Source organism: Hesperophylax consimilis, chromosome 23, assembly GCF_061612785.1.
Source record: "Hesperophylax consimilis isolate HC1 chromosome 23, BYU_Hcon_1.0, whole genome shotgun sequence".
Classification (NCBI taxonomy): Eukaryota; Metazoa; Arthropoda; class Insecta; order Trichoptera; family Limnephilidae; genus Hesperophylax; species Hesperophylax consimilis.
The window spans coordinates 12,562,147-12,589,232 of NC_142858.1; the positions used below are offsets into that span (position 1 = coordinate 12,562,147).

The 27,086-nt window shown below is 35.1% G+C and overlaps 1 protein-coding gene across 10 annotated transcripts in view; it reads left to right on the forward strand.

Annotated features, from left to right (window-relative positions):
- The window catches only part of LOC149412336 (5'-AMP-activated protein kinase subunit gamma-1-like), a 334,414-nt gene that overhangs the window by 292,912 nt on the left and 14,416 nt on the right, over positions 1 to 27,086 (forward strand). For all 10 annotated transcript variants that reach the window (XM_089645903.1, XM_089645900.1, XM_089645898.1 and 7 more), the window contains 3 exons: positions 962 to 1,010; positions 21,230 to 21,367; positions 24,721 to 24,873. In XM_089645903.1, coding sequence (XP_089502029.1) covers positions 962 to 1,010; positions 21,230 to 21,367; positions 24,721 to 24,873 — 340 coding nt within the window. The remainder of the gene's footprint in view (positions 1 to 961; positions 1,011 to 21,229; positions 21,368 to 24,720; positions 24,874 to 27,086) is intronic.

Here is a 27,086-nt window from a genome sequence, read left to right on the forward strand (position 1 = left end):
TTGAGAGCAGTGTTGTCACTTTTGTGCAGTACTCGCATTAAAACAGGGAAATAATCCCACTGATTTGGCGAAGTTTATGTTTAGCCAAAACTTATACATATTTTGAACTCCATCTTAACATATGTTGAAAAAATTTCAAGTAATTGTTTTCAAAATTTTTGCAAATCACGACTAAAAGATCAAGCTACCCGGCATAAAAAATGCATTTATGTATTTATTTATTTTTTGTAGTCTACAAAAAACAGTTGTACGCCAACTTAATAATTACAGAGTTAACAGACAAAATATTGAGATGTTAACCACCGCATTGTGCTCATGCATGATTAATATTAATATTCACAATAATTGTGAAATATGTCCACATCATAATTATATCGGTACTTACTTGCCTAAACATTGTGTCTGTATCTAATTTAAATGCTGGTTGATTGAATACTTTGTATGGTGTATACACGTAGATTGTAACATTACCGTTATTATTAATTACCGTGTGTATTGCAATACGCAAATACCAATGTTGTCATTCTATAACCAGGGCTTCTAACTACTAGATGAATAGGTTTTTATTTTGCAAATGTCGTTAGCTTTAATTAAAATTGCTTCCAAAATAATGTGATCGCGTTTTTTTCAAGTTGATCGCCTAGAAATATTTTATATGTTTTAAATGAATAATTTTTTTAGTAAAAATGTATAAAGTGTAAAATCTCTTACTTTCGGATATGGTTTTATCGTATAATGCGGAAAATTGAGTACTTTAGATTATGATCCGAAACTATTTAAATATTTGTGCCTGAAATTCACCAACTATAATAATTCGTTTTAGCGATGTTGTTTTGCATAAATCAGAACAGGCAGACCGTTCTAAATGGAAATTTCAATCTTATTTGGATCGCATTAAAATATTGATATATTTGTGAAAATAATGCGGAAGGAACTAATTCGGGTATTTTGTTTGTTTCAGTTGCCTGTGGCAGATCCGTTCCTGGAGAAAGTGAGCTTCTCAGATCTCGGTGAGTAAGTGGGTACAGGTGTCATTGAATGAGTGGTAGATAGTTGTGTGGTAGGTACCTTGGCCGAGTGACTGGTAACTGGCAACCCCGGGGCGGGCCTGGCCGGCGAGTACGGCGAGTGCGGCACGGGCGGGCCGCAGTGCTCCGACGTCTCGCGGAGACGCGCGGAGGGTCGCGCAGCTCCGCCCGGACGGTGGAAATAGCGCTCGCGGGCTATATCGGTCCGGCCGGGCAGTGAGGCCAGCGTGGCGGGCTCGCCGCACCTCGTGTACTACTCGGACCGCGCCAGCGAGCCGCAGCCCGAGCTCGACGTCTACCCCATCGACCTAATCAAGGAGTTCGAGCAGGTCAGCCGCGCGTGGAAGCTCTGGCTGGCCGAAGTGCTCAGCAAAGGTTGTTCTCTCCGCTGACACACCCACAGCAGCAGCACGCCCCTCCGTGTTGTTGTTTCTGTCGCTCATCATCACCCACCATCTTTCAAATCATCTCGAAACTATTAACGTGACACTTAGCCAAGCAAACAGTTGCTGGAAGCAACCAATATTTTGGTATCGGCCAGTGATATTCTTGTTTCGTTTACATCAACATCTAGAGAGTTCGAAGCGTGACACAATGGACTACAAGTTTTATCGAATTCTACCTCCATTATTTATAATCCCAACCCGTCATCATCAGCATCCCTACCTGAGAAAAATCAAACGATTTCTAATGCAACTGAAGGTTTTTATTTTAAATGAAATTGACACGACACCCGTAACGGCAAACCACCTACGGTACGAGTTAAAATTTTGGATATTAGAAATATTTCAAGAAGTAGTGTCATGAGCTTCATAATTAGAATAAATTTCCTGTTTTATTTTTTAACTTGAAATTCATTTCTAGATAGGTATTTCAGTTGTTTATTTTCCCCAGCATTATTGATATAATATATTCTAAACACAAAACAAATATTATTTTGTCATAAGTATTGAGTCATATTTTTCTTCTTGATTAAAACATTTTCATTGGCTCAGTTTGAGCCAATGGATCTAAATATTAGACTTAAAAATATACACATAATCATACCTAATACCTTTTCTCGAAGTTATTTATACTATAGTAATATAAAATAAGTATTTGTTAAGTAGTCTGTACTATAGGTACGACTACTTTGTTTCTATTTTTTACCAGTAAATATAATCCACTATTCCGTCTTTATATCTGAAGTTTTGCTTTATATTACGGATTACGAAGATCGATCGTTTGCTCATTATGCTGTGAAAAATAGGTGCATACTATCATAGTTCGATCATTTTGATAGATGTTTTTTTTTCCCTTTAATCCTATGTAATTAATATAATATACTAATTACAAGGGATTAAGAGGAAAAATACATTACAGTGCACACAAATTATGACATATCTAGAAGGAAGTAAATATGAATTGTTCAGGGCAGTATACAAAACTATTTCAAGAGTTATAACTTCATAATCATCATAGATACTGAACCAAATGTTCCTCTGCGCAACTAAAAATAGGTTAACCTTCGATTCATACACAATATGCTTTGTGTCATTAACTCCCAACAGAAGTTATACTGACCTTCTGGCTTTTTATGAAGGGCGCTTTTTTAACAGTTCGTATATTTAATTAATAATATATATATATATATTTTTTTTTCATTTATGCAATAATGTTCTTGTAGTTACGTCATTAGCCGTATTATAAATGTTAATGGGATTTTAATTGGTTTCATGTTTTTAAATTGTGATTGAAAGATTACAGTTGAGTAATGTCGATACCCGTAAATCCCATTAATGCTTGTTAAGCTAACAGAGCTTAGAAATATCTGACGATTATAATCAATATTGATTATTTTTTATCTTAGATAAAAAAAGAAATGCTTCCACGTAACTGGCCATTTTGGCAGGAATTTCAAAGATGTAATCTTAATACTTTTACAGAACTGTGGGCTAATAACGTACGGTGATCTTAATAATCATAATACCACTTTCTTCCCCTTGTCACGTTCGGATGAGCATTGCCAATTTATTAAAAAACTCTTCAAATTATTCGTAATCCGGTTAAAAACGGGATTGCAGGCTTTCACGAATGAATGAATGTTTCCTGATAAAGGTTTGGTAAATGACGAATGCATTATCATGAAATGAAAATCCTAATTTTTATTTATTTTTTATTTTTTTATTTAATAATAGAAGATACACTGTAATAAAATATTACACGTTAATCCTAATTAACTAATATTTTCTCATTTCGTCATTATATTATCAAGGCAAATTTTACTAAAAGTTTATCAGGGAACGATCTGCAATCCAGTTTTTATCCGGATTACCAATAATTTTAAGATATTCGCAATACTCATTATTCTCCGTGCGGGAACTCCACTTCGACGACGGCCCTCTCCTTGGCTGCTTCAGTGGCAGTGGCTTCAGTGCATTCTGAATATTGGTCGAAGCTACCTCATCAGCGACCTCTTAAATATGTTTATGTTTTCACTTATTTTTACTATTATTGCCCAGATTGCCCAGATATGATTCGAAATGATACCACACGAATTTTATGTTTTAATTAATAAACGTATGTTATCTAATTTAATTCCGACTTAGGTATTATAATTCACTCGTACTTCGGTGATGCACTCTTACTTTGAATGTAGGTACTTATCTAAATTGAGCCTCTTCCATGGTCTTCGTTGTTTCTTCGTGTTTTATCGGGTCACCAGTTTTGAATTACAATCAGTTGCAATTAATTAGGTGAGTTAAATGCATAAAACAAAACAAATGTATATTTAAGTTATTTTTGCTATCCATCACTCGAATTCCATAATTTCCTCCTTGGTTTTCCATTTCTCTGACGATTCGTATGTTTTTGTCGGTTAAGTTCACCTATATACGGCGGTACCATTTCTGCAGATCGATACAACAGCCTAAATACTACACTTTACTTAAAAACACTATTCAAATGTAAGCAAAGAAAGAAACACAAATCGTTATTGTGTTTTCATTTACATTCTCAAAACAAGTACTTACAGATGTTTTTTTTTATTACTTGAATTTGTCATGTTTTGCTTTACGAAACAAAATAACGAACTAGATAAAGCAATAAAGCCCCTCGAACTGATTAAACGGTACCTTTCAATTCCGTGCAAGAGATTTATTTGTTCTAATTCTGGAAATTCCCCGAACGTTTTCCATTCAGCGGGCACATATCATTACGATTTCTTCTGGAAGTTTTCCTGGTCCCACGCAGTGTTTGCTTGGAATGTTTATCTATTTTTCCCCTACTTCAGAAGCAGTCAGCTGTGGTCTGATAGCTACTGATAACGTGGTTATTTACTCTATTTAGATTTCCACGACTGTTGCGGAATGCATCGTCACAGTTTCACGCTATGCTTGAAATAATATTTTCATGCAGCATCCATTTATTATTAAACATTATAATTTCGGTTGTGGTGTACATACGTAACATTCAAAAATATAGTTGATGGTTCAGTGGGATTGGTTAGCATGGTTGGTTCTTAGCACGGTTGGTTTCCAAGCAAGGATTTTAACCAGTGATTCTTGAGCAAATTTGGACTAACAACATGTAGATGTCATGATATTAGTTCAATTAAAAACAAACAAAAATATTTTTCTGTTACACGTCGCCATTGATCACATTGTTACAGATCGCGTGATAAGCTCTCTGTCTCGTCTGTTACCGTGCTACTGGGACGAGGCGGAGTGCATATCACGTGACCTGTTAGGCTGTTCTCAACTACCCAGTAATATGTGTAATGGAAAAAAACATTTAATCGAAACAAAATATCACCGGACAGCAAAATGATTTTTACGTCTTTAACTATAAATATGCTCAGGAATTCTTGGTTAAAATCCTTCGGTTAAAATGCTGATACACTCTGTAGTACCTACATAGTTAAAAAAAATATATATTTGGTTTTATACGGGTCTTTGTTAGTTAAAATATTTTTCATTAGGAATAATATATAATAACGAATTCATGTAAAACTTAGCAATCACACCAAAAAATATGGGAGCCAAAAATATTCAAACAAAAATAAGATAATGTTAGTAACTCAAAAAATCAACCCGTAAAAAACCATTTCTTTTTTACTATAATACATTTATTTTTATTAATAGATGCACGGAGAGATATGAGTAGGTATTGCTTATTTAGTAATAATCTCTTCAAACTATTGGTAATCCGGTTAAAAACGGGATTGCAGGCCGTTTCCTGATAAAGTATAAGGACGGGTTGTTTCGGAGAATTTGAACAATTCATCAAATTTCAAAGTTCATATTCAAGTTCTGTGAAAGATATTTTGAAGTTCTGTTTTTATTTCAGTTTTGTCAAGCAACTAGGCTATATTGATTTAATAACAGAACTTGAATAGGACTTTCACAGAACCCGAAAACGAACGTTGAAATTTGATGAATTATTCAAATTCTCCGAAACAACCCGTCCTTAGTAAATTTAGAATACATTACCATCGTATATATATATCGACATTATATTAGCAGTTTACTAAATGTATCAGGAAACCTTGCGATGATGTACGTTAAAGGCCTGCAATCCCGTTTTTAACCAGATTACCAATAATTTGAAGAGATTATAAATGCTGTAAACTTTTAAAACGCCATCCAATCTCATTTTTCAATTGTAAAGTTTGAAGATTTCCTGATTTTCTTAAAATGTCTCCAAATATGAGGGCAAAGTACAACCAGAGTTACAAAAAGCAGACTTGAAAGCGTACAGCGCCAAATTCCAAGGAGAATAACATTGAAAACGCCGGGACTGGACACAAACCAATACTCAGTACTGCTGCTAATATAAGTGTGTTTTGACAACTCGGGTGGCATCTGACAAGCCAATTCAAGATAAAAACTCCACAGACGAATTTATTTTGTAAGTTCTTTACTTACCTACTATTAATATCAGCCTAGATTAGAGTCCACACGGTTGATATTTTCATGACAATAACGGCGGTAGAGTCCGATCTACAATTTTATCTCAATTAGGGTATTCAATTTAGGATCTCCAAGAAAAATAATCACTTTTGGGTTCTCTGTATTTTGAAAAACTACCTACCTACCATCATTTTAAGTGAAATGAGTGTTATGGTAGTATTTAAATTATTTTTCTTCAATTAAGCGTGTTTATTCCGAGTTTATTATTTTTCTTTATTAAAGTGTGTTTTTATTCCAACGTACATTAATATATTATGTGTTTGTAAAATACATTTAATTTGTGGCTTGCCATAATAGGACATTTTAATAAGAATAAAATAATTACAATGAAGAATTTTTGTTAATTTTTATGGTGACAAATACATTTTCTAACGTGGATAAAATACCAACCAAAACGTTTGTAAGAACTCCACGCAGAATGGAAAAATGAATATTGTGAACTTTACAACATCGTCCGGCATTCAATTTTTGGCTGTCGCCGTCTGTGTAATCCGACATTATCTTCCAATATGTCCTCCCGTTCCGCTATTTCTATTATAAATATCATAATTAATAACTTCATCTTCGCTGTCCATATTAATTGCATACTAAAAATGATAGTAAAATTGACAATACGCAATACAGAAAACAGTGCGTGAACCGAATGACGTTTCACATTTCGCTGTCATTTTTCACTCTCTTGACACTTTTTATAACTAGTAATTTTACTGAGCCAGAGGTTCATGCATTAGTTTGGTTCCTCTAGCTCAGTGGTCTCCAACCTTTTTGTCTCCGCGGACCGGTCAACGTCTGAAAATTTTACCGCGGCCCGCTGAGGGTGGTTACATTAAATGTTAATATTCTAGAATGTTTTCAATAATTTTTTATTGAATTGTGTTCAACGGTGTTGTGTCGGCGGTTACTTAGCGTAAAGATGTTTTCAACATAATAAGTTTTTTTTCGCGGCCCGGTACCATTTGCTCCTCGGACCGGTACCGGTCCGCGGACCGGGGGTTGGGGACCACTGCTCTAGCTGATTAGCTTGATCGCAGAGTTGCTTTGGGAAGAGCGTAGTTGTGCATTAGAGGAGCGTTGAGCCAAAATTTCGGCTAAGCAATCGATCGCAAAGGATTGGTAACAACGGTCGTTAAAGATTAAAATGACTCGTATTTTTACAATGATACATTTTTAACGGTATTCATAGTTGGCGAAAACACCCAATTACAATATAAACACATCAATTTGTTTTAAACCACTTTATTTTAACACATTACTCTACCGGTTTCAGAAGTGCCCTCCTTCATCAGGAGAATATTAATACAGCAGTTTCAATACTGTCCTGACAAGTGTATGTGTTTATATTGTACCTATATTAATTTTCTTCTATATAAAAATAAATTTTTTTCTGATGATTCCTCACACTTGTAAATACTATTGTGCCTTTAAGCGAGTATCTGCAATATCTAAGCATAAATAGCATGCTCATAGCTAATCCTTTCTTTTATTGGTACTGTTTTCCAGTGATTCTTATAATCTGGTTCAAAAACAATCCAACGGAAGATTATTGATACGATGACAAGTTTAATAATAAATTTTCAGTTCGGAAAATGAGTTTACGATATGATTCGTATTGCGACAGTTTTGATAAGCGGCCTATTACTATTTATGAAAAAGTTCCCCCATATCGTTTTGTTTATCTGTAACAAGACGTAAGTCTAATGCGCTTAGTATCGATGATACTAAATGACGTATTTCTAAATTTCATCTTTTTTTTGATTTCTTGATTGAATGAATAAATTAATTAATGAAATGGAATCTTGGAAGTGGACATTAACTCACTTTACGACATCCGATCGATCTAAAACTCTACAAATAGACTCATTGTCGATGACAACGCATTTGTTTTTGTGGCACTCATACTCATACAATTTACAGCAGTTAATATACGAAATAAATGTCTTTACTATCTGCTTACGCGGAGAAAAATGATTCCTCGCAATTAATTTAAAATCTAAATATTGAAGACAATATTAGTGATTTCTTAACGAAAATCTGAAACAGAAAAATCAGAAAAGGAAACGGTCACATCTGGGACTCGAACCCAGGACCCTTGTCTTTCCGGGACAGTGCTCTACCGACTGAGCTAATGGGACCCTATTCCCCTCGGTCACTTTTAACTGTATCATACTTCGAATAAGAACTACCAACATTGTCTTCATTTTTTCACCGCACATTTTTATTGGCAACTATCTTTATGTATGATCGCAAGATTCAACCCGAACTAAATGCAATCCAGACAGCGTCTTTTTTTTTTTAGATAAACCTATCTTATTTTATTTTATTTTATTTTATTTATTTATTTTTTTTTTTTTTCCTGGGTTCGAGTCCCAGATGTGACCGTTTCCTTTTCTGATTTTTCTGTTTCAGATTTTCGTTTAGAAATCACTAATATTGTCTTCAATATTTAAATATTACAATTTGAGGTTTTACTCAATAAAAGTTATTCCGAAAAATAAATATTCATTCTAGACTTGCAGAAAAGTCAACGGATGTCGCACATTAAAAAAATAAATAAATAAATAAACAAGATAGGTTTTATCTAAAAAAAAGACGCTGTCTGGATTGCATTTAATTCGGGTTGAATCTTGCGATCATACATAAAGATAGTTGCCAATAAAAATGTGCGGTGAAAAAATGAAGACAATGTTGGTAGTTCTTATTCGAAGTATGATACAGTTAAAAGTGACCGAGGGGAATAGGGTCCCATTAGCTCAGTCGGTAGAGCACTGTCCCGGAAAGACAAGGGTCCTGGGTTCGAGTCCCAGATGTGACCGTTTCCTTTTCTGATTTTTCTGTTTCAGATTTTCGTTTAGAAATCACTGATATTGTCTTCAATATTTAAATGTTACAATTTGAGGTTTTACTCAATAAAAGTTATTCCGAAAAATAAATTTAAAATCTCTTAACTTTATTGGTAATCCGATTAAAAACGGGATTGCAGGCTATTTCGTGATAAAATTTTAGTAAATTCATAATATATCGGAACACGTGTTCATGCAACTGCATTTACCTTGATAATATAGAAATGCGAAAATGTTTAAAAGAATTTTTATGAACGCCTGTTAATACATTCGTATTTTACTTAAAGTTTATTAGGAAACCTATCAATTCATTCGTTAAGGGCCTGCAAACCCGTTTTTCACTGGATTACGAATAATATGATGATTTTCTTAATACATTTGAAATATTCAATAATAAACATTTTTCTCCGTGTAGGATTTAGTTTAGGGTTTAGCGGTCTTGACTCCAGTCTCTGGGATCCTCAGACAAATTAATAAAAATCTTTGAAATTACAAAACTTACTAGCTACTGAAAATTACTAACCGGCCCTAGAGATGGCGCAACCAGGTCAAAAATTGGAAGTAGATGTAGAATGTATTTTTTTTTATTTTTATATTTACTCCACACAGGAGGCCCTGAAGAAAATAATTTCCCTCGGGGCCTATGTCATCTTTGGGGATGCTGTGTGGAGGGTCTTTTTTTGGAGAGGAAGGAGTGAACATGGGTCTTGAAGAGTCCCATGTTGTAGGAGGGAGGAAACACAGAGGCCGGCAGTTCGTTCCACAGCCGAGCTGTTGAACTTAAGAACGAATCATAGAAGCGACCCGTTCTCATGTGACAAGTGTCAACTGTGTACAAATGTTGGGCGCGCGTTTGGCGTGTATCCCGACTACGCACCGGTGCCGAAGGGATCAATGACGCTAGTTCCTCAGAGCATCTTCCATTGTAATACCGATAGAACAAGGACAGCATACCTACCTGACGCCTGTGCTCTAAAGATTGCAGTCCGTTTGTTAAGATTGGGGAATCTATCAAACGGGCCGCCCGTTTCTGCACAGAGTCAAGGGTTTTTTTCAGGTATTTTGGGGCTCCAGACCAGAGATGGCTGCCAAATTCGACAGTAGGGCGCACTTGCGATTTGTACAGGGTGAGCAGTTGTGTACTATTAAAGTATCTGCGGGCCCTGTACAGTACGCCCAGCTTCTGAGAGGCCAACTTTACTCTGGCTTCGATGGAGCCCCCGTACCTGAGCTGGTCACTTATAGTTACACCAAGCATATCAATGGAAGGCCTGTTCGGAAGATTGCTTCCGTTGAAGGAGACTAGATTATCATTTGGATCCCTTTTAGACGTAATCAGACAGGATTGGGTCTTTGAAACATTAAATTCGACGAGATTATTTTTACCCCAGGAGGAAATACTCTCGATATAACCGTCCATTCTCTGCTTCAAAGCCCTCCGAGCCGTTGGAGTTTGTGTGCCCTTTGGGGGCTTGTCAAACAAAAAGCTATCATGAACTGTACTGTCATCCGCGTAACAATGAATCGGTGCACATGTCAAAAGGTCATTGATGTGCAACAAAAACAAAGTCGGAGACAGAACCGATCCCTGTGGGACGCCAGCATTTATGGAGTGCGAGGAAGAGGTGAAACCGTCAGCAACCGCCTGAATCGACCTATCCCTTAAAAAGTCAGCAATCCACGTACACAGTGATGCGGGAAGTCCGTAAGAATGCAATTTGTTGACAAGTCCTCGGTGCCAGACCCGGTCAAAGGCCTTGGATATGTCTAGTGCGACCGTTTGGGTCTCACCGTGACGTTCCAGGCACCGCCCCCAAACATGAGTCACATACGCGAGAAGATCACCGCACGAGCGGTTCCGCCGGAATCCGTATTGACGGTCGTTGATAATTTTGTTCTTCTCGAGGTATGTGAGCAGTTTGTCGTTGATCACACGTTCCATCACTTTGGACAGAACTGATGTGATCGCTATGGGGCGGTAGTTGGCCGGGTTGGAGCGGTCACCTTTCTTGGGAATAGGGTGAATGACCGCTTTTTTCCAACCAGAGGGCACAGTGCCACACTTCAGGGACATTTTGAAGAGCTTTGTCAAAACTGGAACTATTTCCGCAGCACACCTCTGCAATACCAGGGCAGGTATTCCATCAGGTCCACTAGCTTTGTTAACATCGAGCCCCCGTATGACGTGGAGTACATCCCGATGCCGGATCCTCAGCTTTTTCATATAGAAGCCGCAGTGAGGAACCGACGGCGGAACAGCACCCCCGTCGTCGAGGGTCGAGTTTTCCGCAAAAATTTTCCCTAATAAGTTAGCCTTTTCGGTGGCGGTGTTTGCTAGTGAGCCGTCAGGTCTGGTAAGAGGTGGCAAACTGGGTTTGCAAAAATTTCGACCTATTGAGCCCGCAAGCGACCAGAATGCTCTGCTGCCATGCGGGCAGGCAGCCAGCTTTTTGCTGATCTGCAGGTCGTGTTCGAATTTTGACCTATTGATGATTCTCTTGCATTCCTTTGCCGATTTGTTGTATGCTGATCTGCTTTCGGGCGTTCGAGATGTGTTGTAGGCTCGGTAAGCCGCGTTTTTTCGTCGGACTGCTTCGGAGCATTGTCGACTGAACCACGGCTTTGAGCCCACACCAGTTTCTTTAGTAGTCGATTGTATGAAGCCATCCATCGCCGATTTGATGACTTCACCAATCTCCTGGGCACATCTTGAAGGGTCCGAAGTCCGAAAACAAACAGCTGACCACGGAAAAGCGTTGAAATGGGCCCGCATACCGAACCAATCTGCTGACCTATAGTGCCACACTTTTCTCCTCAGCCTCTCATTGGTTGGTCTGAGGCTAACGGGGATTGATGTCGTCACTAGGCAGTGGTCAGATGATCCCAGAGGCGCTGTGACGTCAATCTTATAACCGTGTGGCACAGTAGTTAAGAATAGGTCTAACAGATTGGAGCGGTGAGTCTGGACATCAGGAACCCTTGTAGGCTCCTGAACCAATTGCTCTAATCCGTAGCAAATGGCAAAGGATTCCGCCTGTCGGCCAGCCGAGTCCGTTGGGCCTGAGAACTTCAACCATGGTTCGTTATGAACGTTGAAGTCCCCCAGAACAACAAACTCGGCCGAAGGGTAGCGGGGCAAGAGATCATCAATAGTATCGCTCAAATGTTTGAAGAGCTCGGAAGTGTCTGATTCGCTATGGTTCGGTGAGCGGTATAGACATGCGTAGAATCTTGCCGTACTAGCAAGATTGACGCGCACCCACATTACGTCGAATCTGGAGTTTTCCAGACTCAATAGTCGCACACAGTTGACGTCAGCTCGACTATAGAGGCAGACTCCTCCTTTCAGTCGGAATTTGCTTGCGAGGGTAAAGCCCGGGCAGTCCAGATAGGAGGAGTCTGGCGGCTCGGCTATCTGAGTTTCGGATAGGAAAAGAAGGTTGGGACGTTGGGACAAAAGATGGTGATGGACGGAATTTAAATTTGTGTGCAGGCCGCGAATGTTGGCAAAATTTACCAACAGTTTTGGCCCGCACCGGGGACGCCTGCTACTCGCCGCTGTAACGATGTTAAAATTGTTGTGTTGTATGTTCATGAATTTTTTTTTTTTTTTTATAAGGGTAGGAGGTGAAAGGAAAGGTCTGGAAAGGAAAGGTATGAGGGGTGGGTAGGAATCTGGGGTTCAGGCTGTCCAGGAGTGATGAGCGTTTGGTTCCACCCCACCCACTGCGGTGCTAGGCGATAGGCTGGGAGAGTCCGGCTGGAGAGGGCATCCAATGCGCCCCAAACGCTGCTGCTGGGTCCCCTCCGGTCACGAACCGGCACAACAGCAGTGGCGGGGTTTTTTCACTCGCTGATGGGGCAGCCCACCCTTAGTCGTGAGCCTGAGGGTCGGGCCCCTGTACTATCGAGCGGCCCGGACAGCGGTAACCGGTTGTAAAGGGTCTCCCTCAACCAGCATCTCCCAACCGGCCCGCCACGCAGAAGGTGGGCCGACGCACCCGCCACCAAGGCCTGGGCAAACCTTAACCCATGAACCCGGGCACCCCTGCTAAGTCACCAAACGTAGCGAACCACTTGGGGTGACCTGTGGCAGAGGTGTTGGTAATCCAATAAATGGTTCCCAGGGCGGCGGTACCCATTCCCGCCTACCAAATTGAGAAGTATAATAGTAAAATAAATGTTTTTTCCTGGTTGATTTTTTAATAAACAAAATATAACACCTATATTATGTATATAATATACGGTAACCGGATAAATCATCACAATGATAATTCATCACATCTTTAAAAAGTTATATAAAGTCATGGAAAGTGATGAAACAAAAACTTTATTAACTGGGTTATGTAGGATAGGTTAGGTTAAAAAGAAAAAAATTCATCGGTTCTAATGACTTTATATCACTTTTTAAAAGTGTGTTGAATTGTCACTGTGTTGAGTTATCATGGAACCATAATATACTTACTATTATTTTTAATTAAATGTTATGTTGCGAAAATTTAACAACATTGTGTCTTGGTTACTAGGTCTATGTTTGTAAGGATTTAAAATAAATACACTCTTAGGATGGAAATAGTACCACGCGTAACGTCGGTCAACCTTGCACGCAGCGCCTAGCGATTTGCGTGGCACTACAGCTCTTCGTTAATTCGCCAACATATTACCGCAAGTGACGGTGATAAGTGATATTACACGCGTAGCAGTAGTAAATAAACATAACGGAAAAAAGTGTATGGTTTAAAAAATGACTATCGAATTATCTTCTACCCGTAAATATTAACACGCACAACCGTGCTTAAAGTATTCGTCACGTGAACAAAATATTTACGCATTTTCGCAGTTGGGGTAGGTTTTATCGTGACCTAATTAGTTGAATATTATGTTATCGTCGAAAAAACGCGATCAGTTATGAGAATCAAAGTTAACTAATATTTTTGAGCATTATTACGCACATTAAAAGAGCAAACTAAAGTAGAAGGTGTATCTATCTAACTGATACAGATCGATTTATACACACCAAACAATTTGTAGATAAGTAGATTACCTTCGGGTACTTGTACGACTTATTATATAAACAATTGAGGTGAGTTTGTCACTAAACGGCGCTATAGTAAGTTGGCCATTATAGGCGGTGTCCGTAAACACGTAGTACAAGCGGGATACTGGTGAATCTTCATCACAAGCAGAGAAATTTTTCCGATTTGTTAAAAAAACTTTTTTTTCGGCAACTTAAGGGTTAAAACTTTTAGAGTCGTGCTTACGCTTCAACGCATTTTAAAATACATTAATCAGCTGATAATAAACCTCTAGCGCTCGAGTTATTTCAAGGTTGACTTAAAAATTCCAATTTTTGACTCTATACTCGAAAACGAAAGATCAAATCAAAAAAGTTATACTACGAATCGACTCCAAACATGATTGTTTGTTTATTTGTACACGCCCAATTAGGGCTTTTACATATGATACAATTAAAAATACATTTGATATAATCAGGGAGTAAAAGAGAAATAACAATTAAAATATGTACCAAGTATAAAAATATTAACTTAAAAGCAACAAACAGAGTAAACTATAGGATGCACATTCCTATAAATTTAGATACATTGAAATTTTATAAACATTACAAAGCTATCGAGATAGACATACAGATTTAATAACAAATGTTTTTTATAGGCTGATAAACATTCAGTACCGTTGGTGTTCATGTGATATTTATTCCCTGCATTGTTACAATTGTAAGGTACCTTCTGACTAACCGTTCTACTAGGCACATGAAAGTCAATCAGCCTAAGGAGTTCAGGGGAGTCAAACATGTTATTAACAATTTTATAAAGAAAAAATAGATCAGAACATATTCTTCTTTCTTTTAATGTGGCAAGGCCCATGACTTTCAACAGTGAGGTGTAGTTAATGTTTACAATAGGAATTCCTAATCTATAATTTGTGTTTCATAAAAATTTATGTTGGATTCGCTCGATAGATTTTTCATGAATATGGTAAAATGGATTCCAAATGGTTGAGTTGTAAATGGCTTCTGACAATGGATGAATACAATATTTTTAAAGTTTTTTTAATTTTTGAAACTTTTGTTCTTAATATGAAACCCAACATTTGCATCGCTTTAGTGGTTATATTGTTAATGTGGGAGATAAATGTTAATTTTTGTCACATATTATCCCCAGGTCTTTTATTTCGGGTACAGATTACTACTAAGACTTGATTGTTCATACAGTATGTGAAAATCAATGGGTTTTTCTTCCTATAAAATCTCATGACTTGACACTTTTTTACATTAAGTGTTAATTTATTTAGGATACACCAATCAGAAAAGCTAATGAGATTTGATTGTAATAATAAGCCGTCATTAATATTTTCAATATTTCGGTAAATTTTCATAACATCTGCGAACATCAAAATAAAGACACGTGTAAATACATTTGTAACGTCATTTATATTTTTTATTTTTATTTTTTTTTTTTTTTTATAGAATACATGATAATACAATAATACATTTTCTTACATGTGATATGTGATACATTAAATCACCACACTAGGCGACTGCCTGTCTCGTGGCGACCAATGGTATATAGTTAGTATGTGAGGTCTAGTGTTAACATATGAATTAAATATTTATACATGTTTAAAGTATGAAAGATTATATTAGAATGAATTATAATGGAAATAGAAAATATAAAAATGTTAAAGTAGAAAGCAGAAGACAAAAAGAAAAATAAAAAGAATAAAGAAGAAATAAAAATAAAAGAAAAACAAAAAAAAAATATTTTTGAAGTCTAAGACATGCTATTATGCAGGAAAATATCAAATACATAACTCTCTTTTCTGGTTGTGTAAGTGTACATACATGTATGAGCGCGTAAATACGCGTGTACACGCATACATCCACACACACACTTATTCATATTTATAGATGCATACATATTCATACAAAGATATACAAATATATACAAATATATATGTTAAAATATATGTTAAAAATAATGGGTCCTAGATCTGAGCCCTGGGGCACGCCGCTTGTAGCTTTAAAAGTGTAGGACAGTTGACCTTTGATGCAGTCTGTAAGCACTCGATTAGAAACATAAAAAATTAAACATTTAATATTTTTTTCTTTTTTCGTTTTATTATGTTTCCTTTATTGTTTTAATTTTGAAGAATTTATAATAACTGTGATACTCCACTATTAAACTTTGTAGTGTGTAAAAGCCCATTAGGGCGTGTAATAATAAATAAATAAATAATTCTTAAATCAGGATAGTACGTTACCGGTTATTCCAATTTTCGCCAGTTAACAAGAATTTTATTTTATTTTGTTTATTTAGGAAAACCAACAGATTTTTTACATTCTTAAATAATCAACTTATAAAAAATACAAATAATATCTAATGATAGGTTTTCACTTAAAAATTTAATTATAATAACAAACTAAGGGTCCAGTACCCGTGGGCAAAAAATATTTACAGAAAATACAAAATACTAAATAAGGTAAACATAACATCGGATATAAGAACACAATTAAATTACAACATATCAATATTATCCTCACACAACACCAATAATCACCAATATATGTATATGCCTACAACTAAACTGAACAGATGTTTATAAAATGAGTCACTTGTAACTGGACAGGGTTCATATCAACAACATGATAACTTGCAGTATGTTATTAATTATTATTTAATAATAGCTAAGGTATCTTTTTAAAATGTTCCTAAACTACACGAAAATATGTCAATATAATTAAAATACTCATTGTATAGGGTACAAGCTCTGAATATAAAAGCGTTTTGTCTGAGATTAGTAGAACATTTTTGAAGATGAAAAAGTGATTTATCTCTAGTTCTAAAGCTTGGGACTCTAAAGTTAATCTCAGACAAAAGGGGCGAACAATCAATAAGGCCATTGATAATTTTGTAGAGATATATTATATCTGCGGAGTCTCTTCTAGTTTTTAATGGCTTTAGTCCATAATATTCAATCGAACTGTTAATCCCGTGGTTACCAATATTCAACTTAAAATTTAAATGATTGACATTTTTTTTTGGATGGCTTCAATGCGCTTTACATAAATATTATAATGAGGATTCCATATGGGAGAAGCAAATTCAAGATGACTGCGAACATAAGAAAAATACAATATTTTAAGTGTTAGAATATTATTGAATTCTTTTCCAATACGGAATAAGAATCATTATCAAACGCTTTGCTAAAATCAGTATATATAGAATCGACTTGTTGACTATTAGCAAGTGCATTTGTTATATAATTTTCGTACAGGGATAGATTGGTTAAGGTTGATCTGCTTGAAACAAAACCATCTTGGCAAGTTGTAATGATGGATTTAACGCTGGGGTTTATCTTTAGAAGAATCAATTTTTCAAAAAGCTGTAGGTTCACCGGTTTTCCCCTTGTACTACGAATTTCTGGACACTTTGTGTATCAACGCTGGAAAGGATAAATGCATGGAGGAAGACTAATATATGCTAAATGGCTAAAGCGCCATACTGCTATATGGCGTTTTATCAATTTATCCTTTTCGAAGTCGAAATATATTTATACTACAATTCGTTAGTATATACCTATAATATTTGGATGACTTGTATCACGCCGTTTTTGTTAAAAATCATCCAAATGTCGCTATATACCTTGTATAATACGCTTTTTTCTACTTAATAAATCTCTAGAATGAAAGTAAACACACACTTGTTTGTACTTTTGTAACGAGGGTATACATTTATTATTGGTTGTAAATAAGATATGTTTGAAAGAACTGATTTGAAATAAACCATTAACTCAACACAAAACAATTTATAGGACTCATAGCTGAAAATACTGGCTCCCTATTTCAACATTATGGCAAAAAATCTAAATATAACATATATATCATACAAAATGATCAATATTATATTATGTTCAAATCAAGATTTTGGTCAGCTTCGGTTCGAACAGAAAAATACTTTTCATAGTGTCACTATTTACCTAATACAACTAATGCATAGGTAGTATCCATTGATGTAAATTTAGTCTATGGTAGTACCTAATGCAGATATTTTTACATTATTTTATTCTATAGTTTATAAAAAATTCAATTTTGAAAACGACAATAAATTTAATTTTCTCTTAAAATATTTTTGTTTAGATGGGTAGGTACATACTTTATCGCTTGTCTGATTTTTTCGCACAATCGCTTCCTGTTCAAGCAAATTCGATTACTAGAGTTCATTGAACCAGAGTTACGGACAGTTACCTTTCTACACTACATCATTATTAAACTCTATACAATGTATTATTTTTTTCTTCGCAGTTTCAAATAATAAACCGTTTGATAACTGGGCTTGCCAATACTATTGTACACGACGTTGAATGTGTGTAGGTAACGTAGCGTATTACCTATATGTGTTGATGTGTACTTACATAATTTTCTCTAATACAAGCAGTGAGATAGAAATCAGAACCATATAATTCACGCATCTGCCTTAGTAAGTACAAGGTGACAACATGGGGATCCATGGATTCTGTAGATATAATAAAATAATACTTGTTGATTTTAATTATACCTACGCCCATAATGTTCAAATAACATAATATCTAAAAGTAACTGTTTTTGATCTTCGAAATAGCACTTGGTACGAAGTCGTGCAACTTCACAAATCAGACCGTTCGTAGTTCGAACATCGCGTTGATATCGATCCGAAGGGTTCGGTGATTCCAGACTTTTTTCCCTTTTCAAGCCTTCCGCTGACAGAGTACCTTTTCAGAACTGATGTAAAGGACGTGGGTTCGCCTTTTTCGTGTTGGTAGGTACATTCGTATAATATAATATATTATGTAAATAGCGGAGAGACGGGAATTTGTAGATATGTGTTGTAGTGAACATTTTTCTTTTCACATCAGCCGAATCACAAAGCGCACGTTTTTGTTATTGTTGTTGATCATGCCAGACGACAGGAATGTGGAATGGAAATGTTTTATTATCAGTATGGTGCTACTACTGCTACCGTTGTGATCTCTCCTTTTGATTCTAATAAATAAGTCGTTTATGGGGGAAAGGGGCAGGTTGCAACAGAGCTTTAGGCGGTAGGCCTTTCCCTCGAACCTTCGTCATATTATGGTGATTAACGATCTTGGAGATTTCTTTCGTTGTTTAATTGTACCCAGGAGGAACCGATTTCGCTTTTAACCGTCTGGCTAGACCAGACAATTTTTTTAGGTGATTAGGAGTTACTTCTATTTTTTTTTAAATGTCACGGTATGCCTGGCAGATGTGAAACGTCGACATTGATTTTTATTGAAGGAAGTGAAAATAAATCTTTATATTTTTGATAATAAAACCATTATTTTATTATTATTAAACTATACACAATGAGCATTACAAATTAAAAATATATACATTTTTACAATGCGGTTAAGTTGCATCGTAAACTATTGATTTTCCAATGAAGAAATACCACAGTCAAGAAAATGTCGATGCCTTAATGAAAATATTGATATTGAAGAGCGTTACTGCACAACAACTAACTTTACTTTAGAATGAAGAAAATATTTTAGATTAGCTCCAGGATAACAAAACATCTCACAAAGTTTACTCTTCGGCTAGCCTTCCCCGCACAGAGTTTTGGCGGCCGAGCGGAAAGATCCTTCGAGTCACAAGGCTGACTCGATAGTCGGTTTTACCCCCCAAGATGTTTCACGCTAAAACTTTTGGATGTATTTAATTATCATTTCAAAAGATTTGGCTTATCCTATTTCTTATAGTTAACCCAATTAACCTTACACGATTGACACATTTCATCCAGCAGAGCGTAGGTAAATATTGGCTAATGATAAAATCTCTATTTTTTCTTGCGGTGTTTGATTTTACCTACTCGCCACGGTTAATATTTTAATGCAAATATCTTGATAGGCAGGCACTTACTTTAAACGTTATCGATTGGTGGTAGATAGGTATACGTACTACAATCTATTATAGGTTAGTTTGCGCCCTTACGTTGATTAAGTTACTAAAATTCGCTCTGAAATAATAAGAACTATATTTGAGTTAACCATCATTTTGACAAATATATTTATACATTTTTAGGACGGGTTGTTTCACAGATTTTGAGCAATTAATCAAATTTCTAAGTTAATTTTCAATTTCTGTGAAGGTTGTATTTAAGTTCTGTTATTATTTCAGTTTTGTGAAACAACTAGCCAATAGTGATATAATAACAGAACTTGAATAGAACCTTTACAGAACTTAAAAATCAACTTTGAAATTTGTCGAATTGTTCTGTGAAACAATCCGTCGTAAGCCAGCAATTTGAAGGTGCGTCTTTTAATGAATTAAATCACTTTATTGACAAGTGTCAAATTTCTAAAGATTATTTCGTAATTATGTAATTACGATTATTATTATGTGTCAGACATATCAGCTGATAACACAACGGCAATCATTGTTAATCATTGTGTTCCTAAAATCAGTACGTAAATTATTATGTATTCATCAATTCTTAAGAAAATGGTAACGGTGGATTATTATTTTATTTTTTACACATTTATGAGTATTTTGTTTACATATGTATGAATAGGTACTTAAGGCATCTTAGTAAAGCCACCTGCAACAATTTGTGCAGCGGCAGACTTATTATTATAGTCACCTTTGTGATAGTGTTTTGTTTTTATCTTCACTTAATGCACTTTAATACACGTTCCTGGTTAAGGTAGTTAAAAATGACACCAACCAAAGTAGTGACGAAAGAAAAGGTTGTCCTTAATAACATGTAATGTTAAATGATATCTTAACACTTTCGAGGAATTTATAAAAAGTTATATATCAGAAAAAGAAATCAACGTCAGAATTGGAAGTAGATATTAATCACTAATATATTTATTTAAATTGTTTTATTATTTATAAATTATTAATCTATTCAATTATTAAAACATTTATCAATTTTATCTGCGTTTATACGAGTAAAAAGTAAGTTTTGGCCACGAACGTGGAAAAGATTTATAGTGATTTGTTATTGGGGTATTATGCCGTTTTGCGTTACCTCCTTCTTTAGCCAACGTTTAGGACAGCATTGCATTGTCCATCATCAGACCAGATATGTAACCTTAGATTTCGTTGGCTAAAGAAGGAGGTATCGCAACACGGCATGATACCCCGAAAACAAATCAATATGAAAACAATTATTTCACCCATCAACAAACTATGCTCTTTTCCTTTAAAATATTCACCATTCTTTGAATTTTGATTACTTTACACTTTTCCAGAAATAAGGCGACTTTGGTTATCCCTGCTTTATCCCAACTGTCCCTGGGAAATGTTTGAACTGTAACTAACTATAATTTAATACGTTACACTATTGCTTTCGCAAATTTTATTTATTGAAGTGTTTATTTTCTTTTATTTCAGAACAAGATGAGTGTCAAATAATCGTAAAGTTCTTCAAATTCCACAAATGCTACGACTTGATACCGACGTCTGCCAAGCTGGTTGTGTTTGATACACAACTCCTGGTGAAGAAGGCCTTCTTTGCCCTCGTCTACAATGGTAAATTACATAGTGCCATAACATAACATAGTCGTCACAATCATCTTATATTATGCCATTGTGTTGTGGTTACAAAACCATAACACAATTTTATCATGCCATTGTGTTATAGTTACAAAATGATAACACAATTATAATATGGCATTGTGTTATAGTTACAAAACCATACCACAATTATTTTATGCCATTGTGTTATAGTTACAAAACCATAACACAATTTTATAATATTAACTACATATTTTAAATTACACTATATTATTTGATATGTTTTTCTATATTATGATTTATTAATGTTTTTGTAAATTATAGTACCAATGCTGTTCACATAATAAAATTATTTTGTATCATTGGGATTGTAATTTACAGGCGTTGCAATTGTCAGTATTTAATTTGCCATGTTAATAATTGACTCGTGAATATAAATTGACATATGATTTATGTATTTTGCCTTAGCTGTTTCCTTCACATTCGAAATGCTGCTAGAAAATAGAAGTGTTGAGTATTAAGTACCTATTAAGTTTTTAAAATAAGGTATCGAAATAGTATTCATCTAATAACACGGTTATTTTTTTTTATTATTTCACTTCCATTCACTATATCACATTTTCAACTAAATAAACGAATATTAAATAAGAATTAAATTATTGAAGCTTTACGCTTCATTGCTTAATTACACCGTAAAGTTTATGAAAACAACATGCAGTAATAGAATTTAATTTTTTTTTATTATTTTAAAGAGATGGCATTATCATTGATAAAGAGCGAAGCGATTGTAGTAAATTGATTTGAATATAAATTTATGTAATAAATTTTTTTTTGAATAAATTTTACGACCCTTTCGCATGCTTTAAAATTTGGTTCATGAATATTACATACGTATGATGTACGGGGACGAATGTTCCCCCTCACTTTCCTACCCCATTTTTCTGGAAGACCCCCCACCTTCCCAATATTTAATTTTTCTGTACAAAACTCTTTTTTTTTATTTTTTTACTCTTCTATTTCAAAACTACCAATTGGCAATCCCTTAATGAGTTTGATAACTCATGGGAGTGCAACATCGTTTGTTGTATGTTTTAATAAAAAAAAAATAAAAAAATACTTCAATAAGCCGCACGAAGTATTGCCATATAATAAATAAAAAAACACTTGACTTATCTGTAACACATTTTCTGATTTATTGTGTTCAGATCATAGTATTTGTATTATTACGGAACATTGGAGGCAACCAACGCAATCAAAGGGAAGTAGGCTACATTCCTACATCATCAGGGTTACATCATGTTAGGCTACATTCTCATTCAAACATTAAAAGTGCATTATTTGGTAACTGATGTATTGGCAATGGTAATTAATGTTAAAAAAATCATGCACACAATGATGGAAATTAGCTTGGTTTATAGATCATTATCACAACTATTTTAATTTTTTTTTAAATAATTTTAACAACTCTTGATGATGATAGCTTGTCATTATTTTTCCATTAGTTAGCTTTTTGTGGATAAGAGTATTAAATAGTGTAATGTAGACTAAAAAACTTAATATTACGACCTTTAGAGGTTAACTGGACCCAGGAGACGAGGTGCGTTGATTTAAAATATGGTACACACACTTCTAACTGGTTCCATGACAACTCAGGACAGTGGTAATTCAACACACTTTTGATAAGTGGTATAAAGTCATTAAAAGTGATGATTTTTTTTTCATCACTTTTCATGACTTTATAATCACTTTTTAAGAGTGTGTTGAATTGTCACTGTCCTGATTGCCCAGTTACCCTCTAACAGAGTGGAAGACATGATATTTTATAAAAATAAAGTGTCGCCGTGGTGAGAGATCGCTATACAGAATAGATACATTGCTTTAGCTATGTTGAGTAATTAATTGAGAATAGCAAATTACCTTCCCATTTTTCCTGATTCCCATACTCTTCTCCTTCCTTTACCCTCACATATTACCCAAAAATGGAGATGATATTTTTTCATTGGCTCTGGGCATTTGAGAGTCTTGCGCAGTGTTGCATTAAATTAAATTCCTATTAAGGTTCCTATTTCACCGTGACACCACGGATACACAACCAGTTGGGCTGCCATAGTATTGGGCTCTATATTTCAATAGTTGGCAGTGTTGACACGCGTCGATGCTGGTGTCAGCCACCAAATTGTTGAAACACCAAGCGCACACCAGGTGAGGGACCTTCCAGAGAGGGTTCTTTGTTTGTGTCTGTGCCAACGTGGTGTCCCGATTGAAATAAGACCCTCAGAGTAATATATTATTTTTTTCTCACAAATAACAATAATTTCTCTCTAAACCTAGCCTATATATATTTCGTTTATGTAATTTGTTTGAAACTAAATGAATTTAAATGTGTATAATCATGGTAAATTCTCGGAAAACATAAACACGTAACAATCATAGTACCTAGGGTATAGTCAAACCTCTCTATTCATGATAGTGACTCAAATCAATAATAAATTAAAACTTTAATCTGTTGAATAAAACAGGGGCGAAATAGCAAATTATATATTAAAAGTGTTTAACCATTTTTAAAATGGTTCAACTTTCATATTTTAACTGTTTTGTAATTAACCTGCGGTGTTGCGTATGTATTTATATAATTTGTGTAACCATTTCTGTGACTAAATTTTTTTTGCTAATCTGGCGCTTATGGATGCTCAAGTTAAATTGGTAAAGCGTTCTCTGAGTTGCGAAGTGTTCCGAGTTCGAATGCCGGATCCACTATTTATTTTCAATGTATATTGAATTTTGTTGAACATTACACCCATTGCACATATTAAAAATTGCAACTACTAGCTATAACTTAAAAATTTGTGTGCACGAGTCAAAACGATTTCTGACCAAATGCGTAGGTAACTCAATCTTTTGTTATTTCTTTTGAAAGTCCATTTTATTAAATATTTGGACTCATTTAATTTATCCTTGAAAGATAATAATTATGTATTTATTGATCGCCCGTAAGGCTTTTCCAGACATATTACTGGTGGAAATAATAAATATCATTAGGCACAATAAATACTTTTCACATTAGTTTGTAGTTACATTAACATAGAATTTGCGGAGTTGAATAAGTTTATATGATGTAACTAAGGGCGACCCTGCGTACTTAACTCAAAATTTGACATTTGACTCATATCCCTTTTAGTTTCCAACACAGAACTGTTTTCTTAAAAAAATGTTATTTTTTGTTTAACATTCTTATTTTAAATCTTATCTTTCTCTTAAGACTAACAATAATAAATTTTCACAACTATTTATCTGTCTTAAGATATTTTGCTGTGCAAAAGCAGTGTTTGTAGGTAGACAAAAAACGGGTTTGATTCTGTTTGTTTTAGGAGTGCGCGCCGCTCCACTGTGGGACTCGGAGAGGCAAGAGTTTGTTGGTATGCTGACCATAACCGACTTCATCAAGATACTCCAGATGTACTATAAGAGCCCCAACGTAACCATGGAGGAACTGGAGGAGCACAAACTGGAGACATGGAGAAGTAAGTTAACTTCTGTTTTTATTTATGATGAATATTTGAGGTATGCGAGACTATGTCCTCTACTCATTTGGGACACAGTGTTATAGTGTGTTAACATTAGTTCACGGTGTACTTTAGAATCATTATATTACTAGGTATTTGCATTTAAGAATTGAAGCAATGGATCTATTTCACTTTCTACAATTATTCTTAGAACATTCATGTAGGAGCAGGTTTCCATAAAGGATGTGTTACATTTTGAAAAATTGTAAGTATTCAATTCATTGCTGGCCAATAATTTTATATAAATAGTTTATATCTCTTTGTAAGGGTCCCAACTATATGTATATGAATTTAAAAATGTGAACCAAGTCTTCCAAATCTTCAAATTCTTGTCTTTTGTGTGGGAAAATATTTTATCAAAAAGAAACTATATTTAAACTTGTAGAACGGGTAATACATCCTTACACTTATCGCACCGAAGATGCAGAATTTTTTATTGTAATGATTTGTGTGTAAATGAAAAAAAAATTGTATTATAATATAATGAATACATTTTTTAAGAAATAGAACTTCACAAAATGGCCCAACTCTGACTTAAACTTCAGTTTATGGAGTCGTATTACAAAAGTAGATTTTAATTTCGGACAATAATTTTATATTTAGGGTGTGGTGAGAGCTATGTAAAAAGTTTAATTAAAATATATGTATTATTTTCAAACAAATTCCATTTTCTCGTATGGAATCCTTGTTTTCATCCGGTTGAAATGTGTTAAGGCACTTGAGAAGATTCCTAGTACATATAATGAATAGCGGCTATTACATGTCCACTTCGGAGCGACCGTACCGCAAGCCACTCTAGGCCGCCGCGCAGGAAAGTAAGGTAACGGTTGTGAGACTTTTTTGTGCGGTTGCCCGGAGTGGCGCGTGGTACCGTTGCTTCGAAGTGTGGATGAGCCTTATTTATGAAACTATTACATATTGTGCATATGCACATTTAGAAAAGAGTGTCAGGATAGTGCATGATTCTCAAGTATATAAAAATAAAGTTGGAAAATGTTTGGCACAATCAAGTCAATCAAATACTTAGGACCTGTCATTTCAAGAGTCGAAACAACGGATGAATATCAACAAAAGGTCCGTCTTTTTGCTCTGCGAAGAAATAACAAGATGGTTTGTTAACCTTTTGAACGCGTTAATTTGCTCCGTTTTATCTATACCCGTACGCGGTACATATTTTCAAATACCTATACACCCAATTAAATGTCAAATTATAGCATTCTGGCATGATTTATTGGACTATATAGACAGAACAGATTATTCTCCACAATATAAAAACAAATCCTCGTGTGTCAACACTCTTAGATGTTTATAAAAACAAAAACATAAAATTTCATACAAAGACGTACCGTATCTTTTGAATGTGGTCCCGCCATTCACTCGGCGTGTGTGTACTTAGGCCACTGCATTGATAGACACAAGTGGGACAACATGATCACTTATCATTTTTAGTTATGAAAAGTTGTAAATGACATACTAGTACTAACGCCATCCGTTGACAAAAATGTAAACTAAAGGACTAAAAGGCGCACTTGATTATCGATTTTTTTTTATGAAATACAATTTTATTTTTGAGAAATTCTTGTAGATGTCAGCATCATGATAGTTCTACGAATGTCCAAGTGAGCAATAAATACATTTATGACGAAAGAGCGCTGGAATATCGGCCGTCGAAGTTTCCGTATCAACTGTTGATACAGCCGCGTGTGAGTATAGAGTTTTTGCCGTAACAACAGTTGATACGGCCGCGTGCAAAGAGTTAAAATGAATCTACCTATACATTTTTATTTTATATGGCATATCAGCCATAAAGATTGTAGAATTCCCACCATTTTTTGGGATTGAATCATTTTTAATTGTTTTGGCTAAAATTACCTTATTATAATAAGGTTATCTCTAATGATACCCAATAACTAATTGAAATTTGATATTCTATAAGAAAAGTCACCTTAAATCACAGACATAGGAATTAATAGACGAGAAGATAAAGGCGAGGGGTAAAATCAACTGTTGAAGAACGAAGGGAGTGAAGATGACTGTGATTCGTCAATAAATCAATCTGACAGTAAATAGGCATCTCGCATTATAATATCACCATTTACTTCTTAATAGTAAAATCTGCTTTGAATGAATAGACATTTTTACATGGGAGCGCAAATTACTCGCCACGTTAT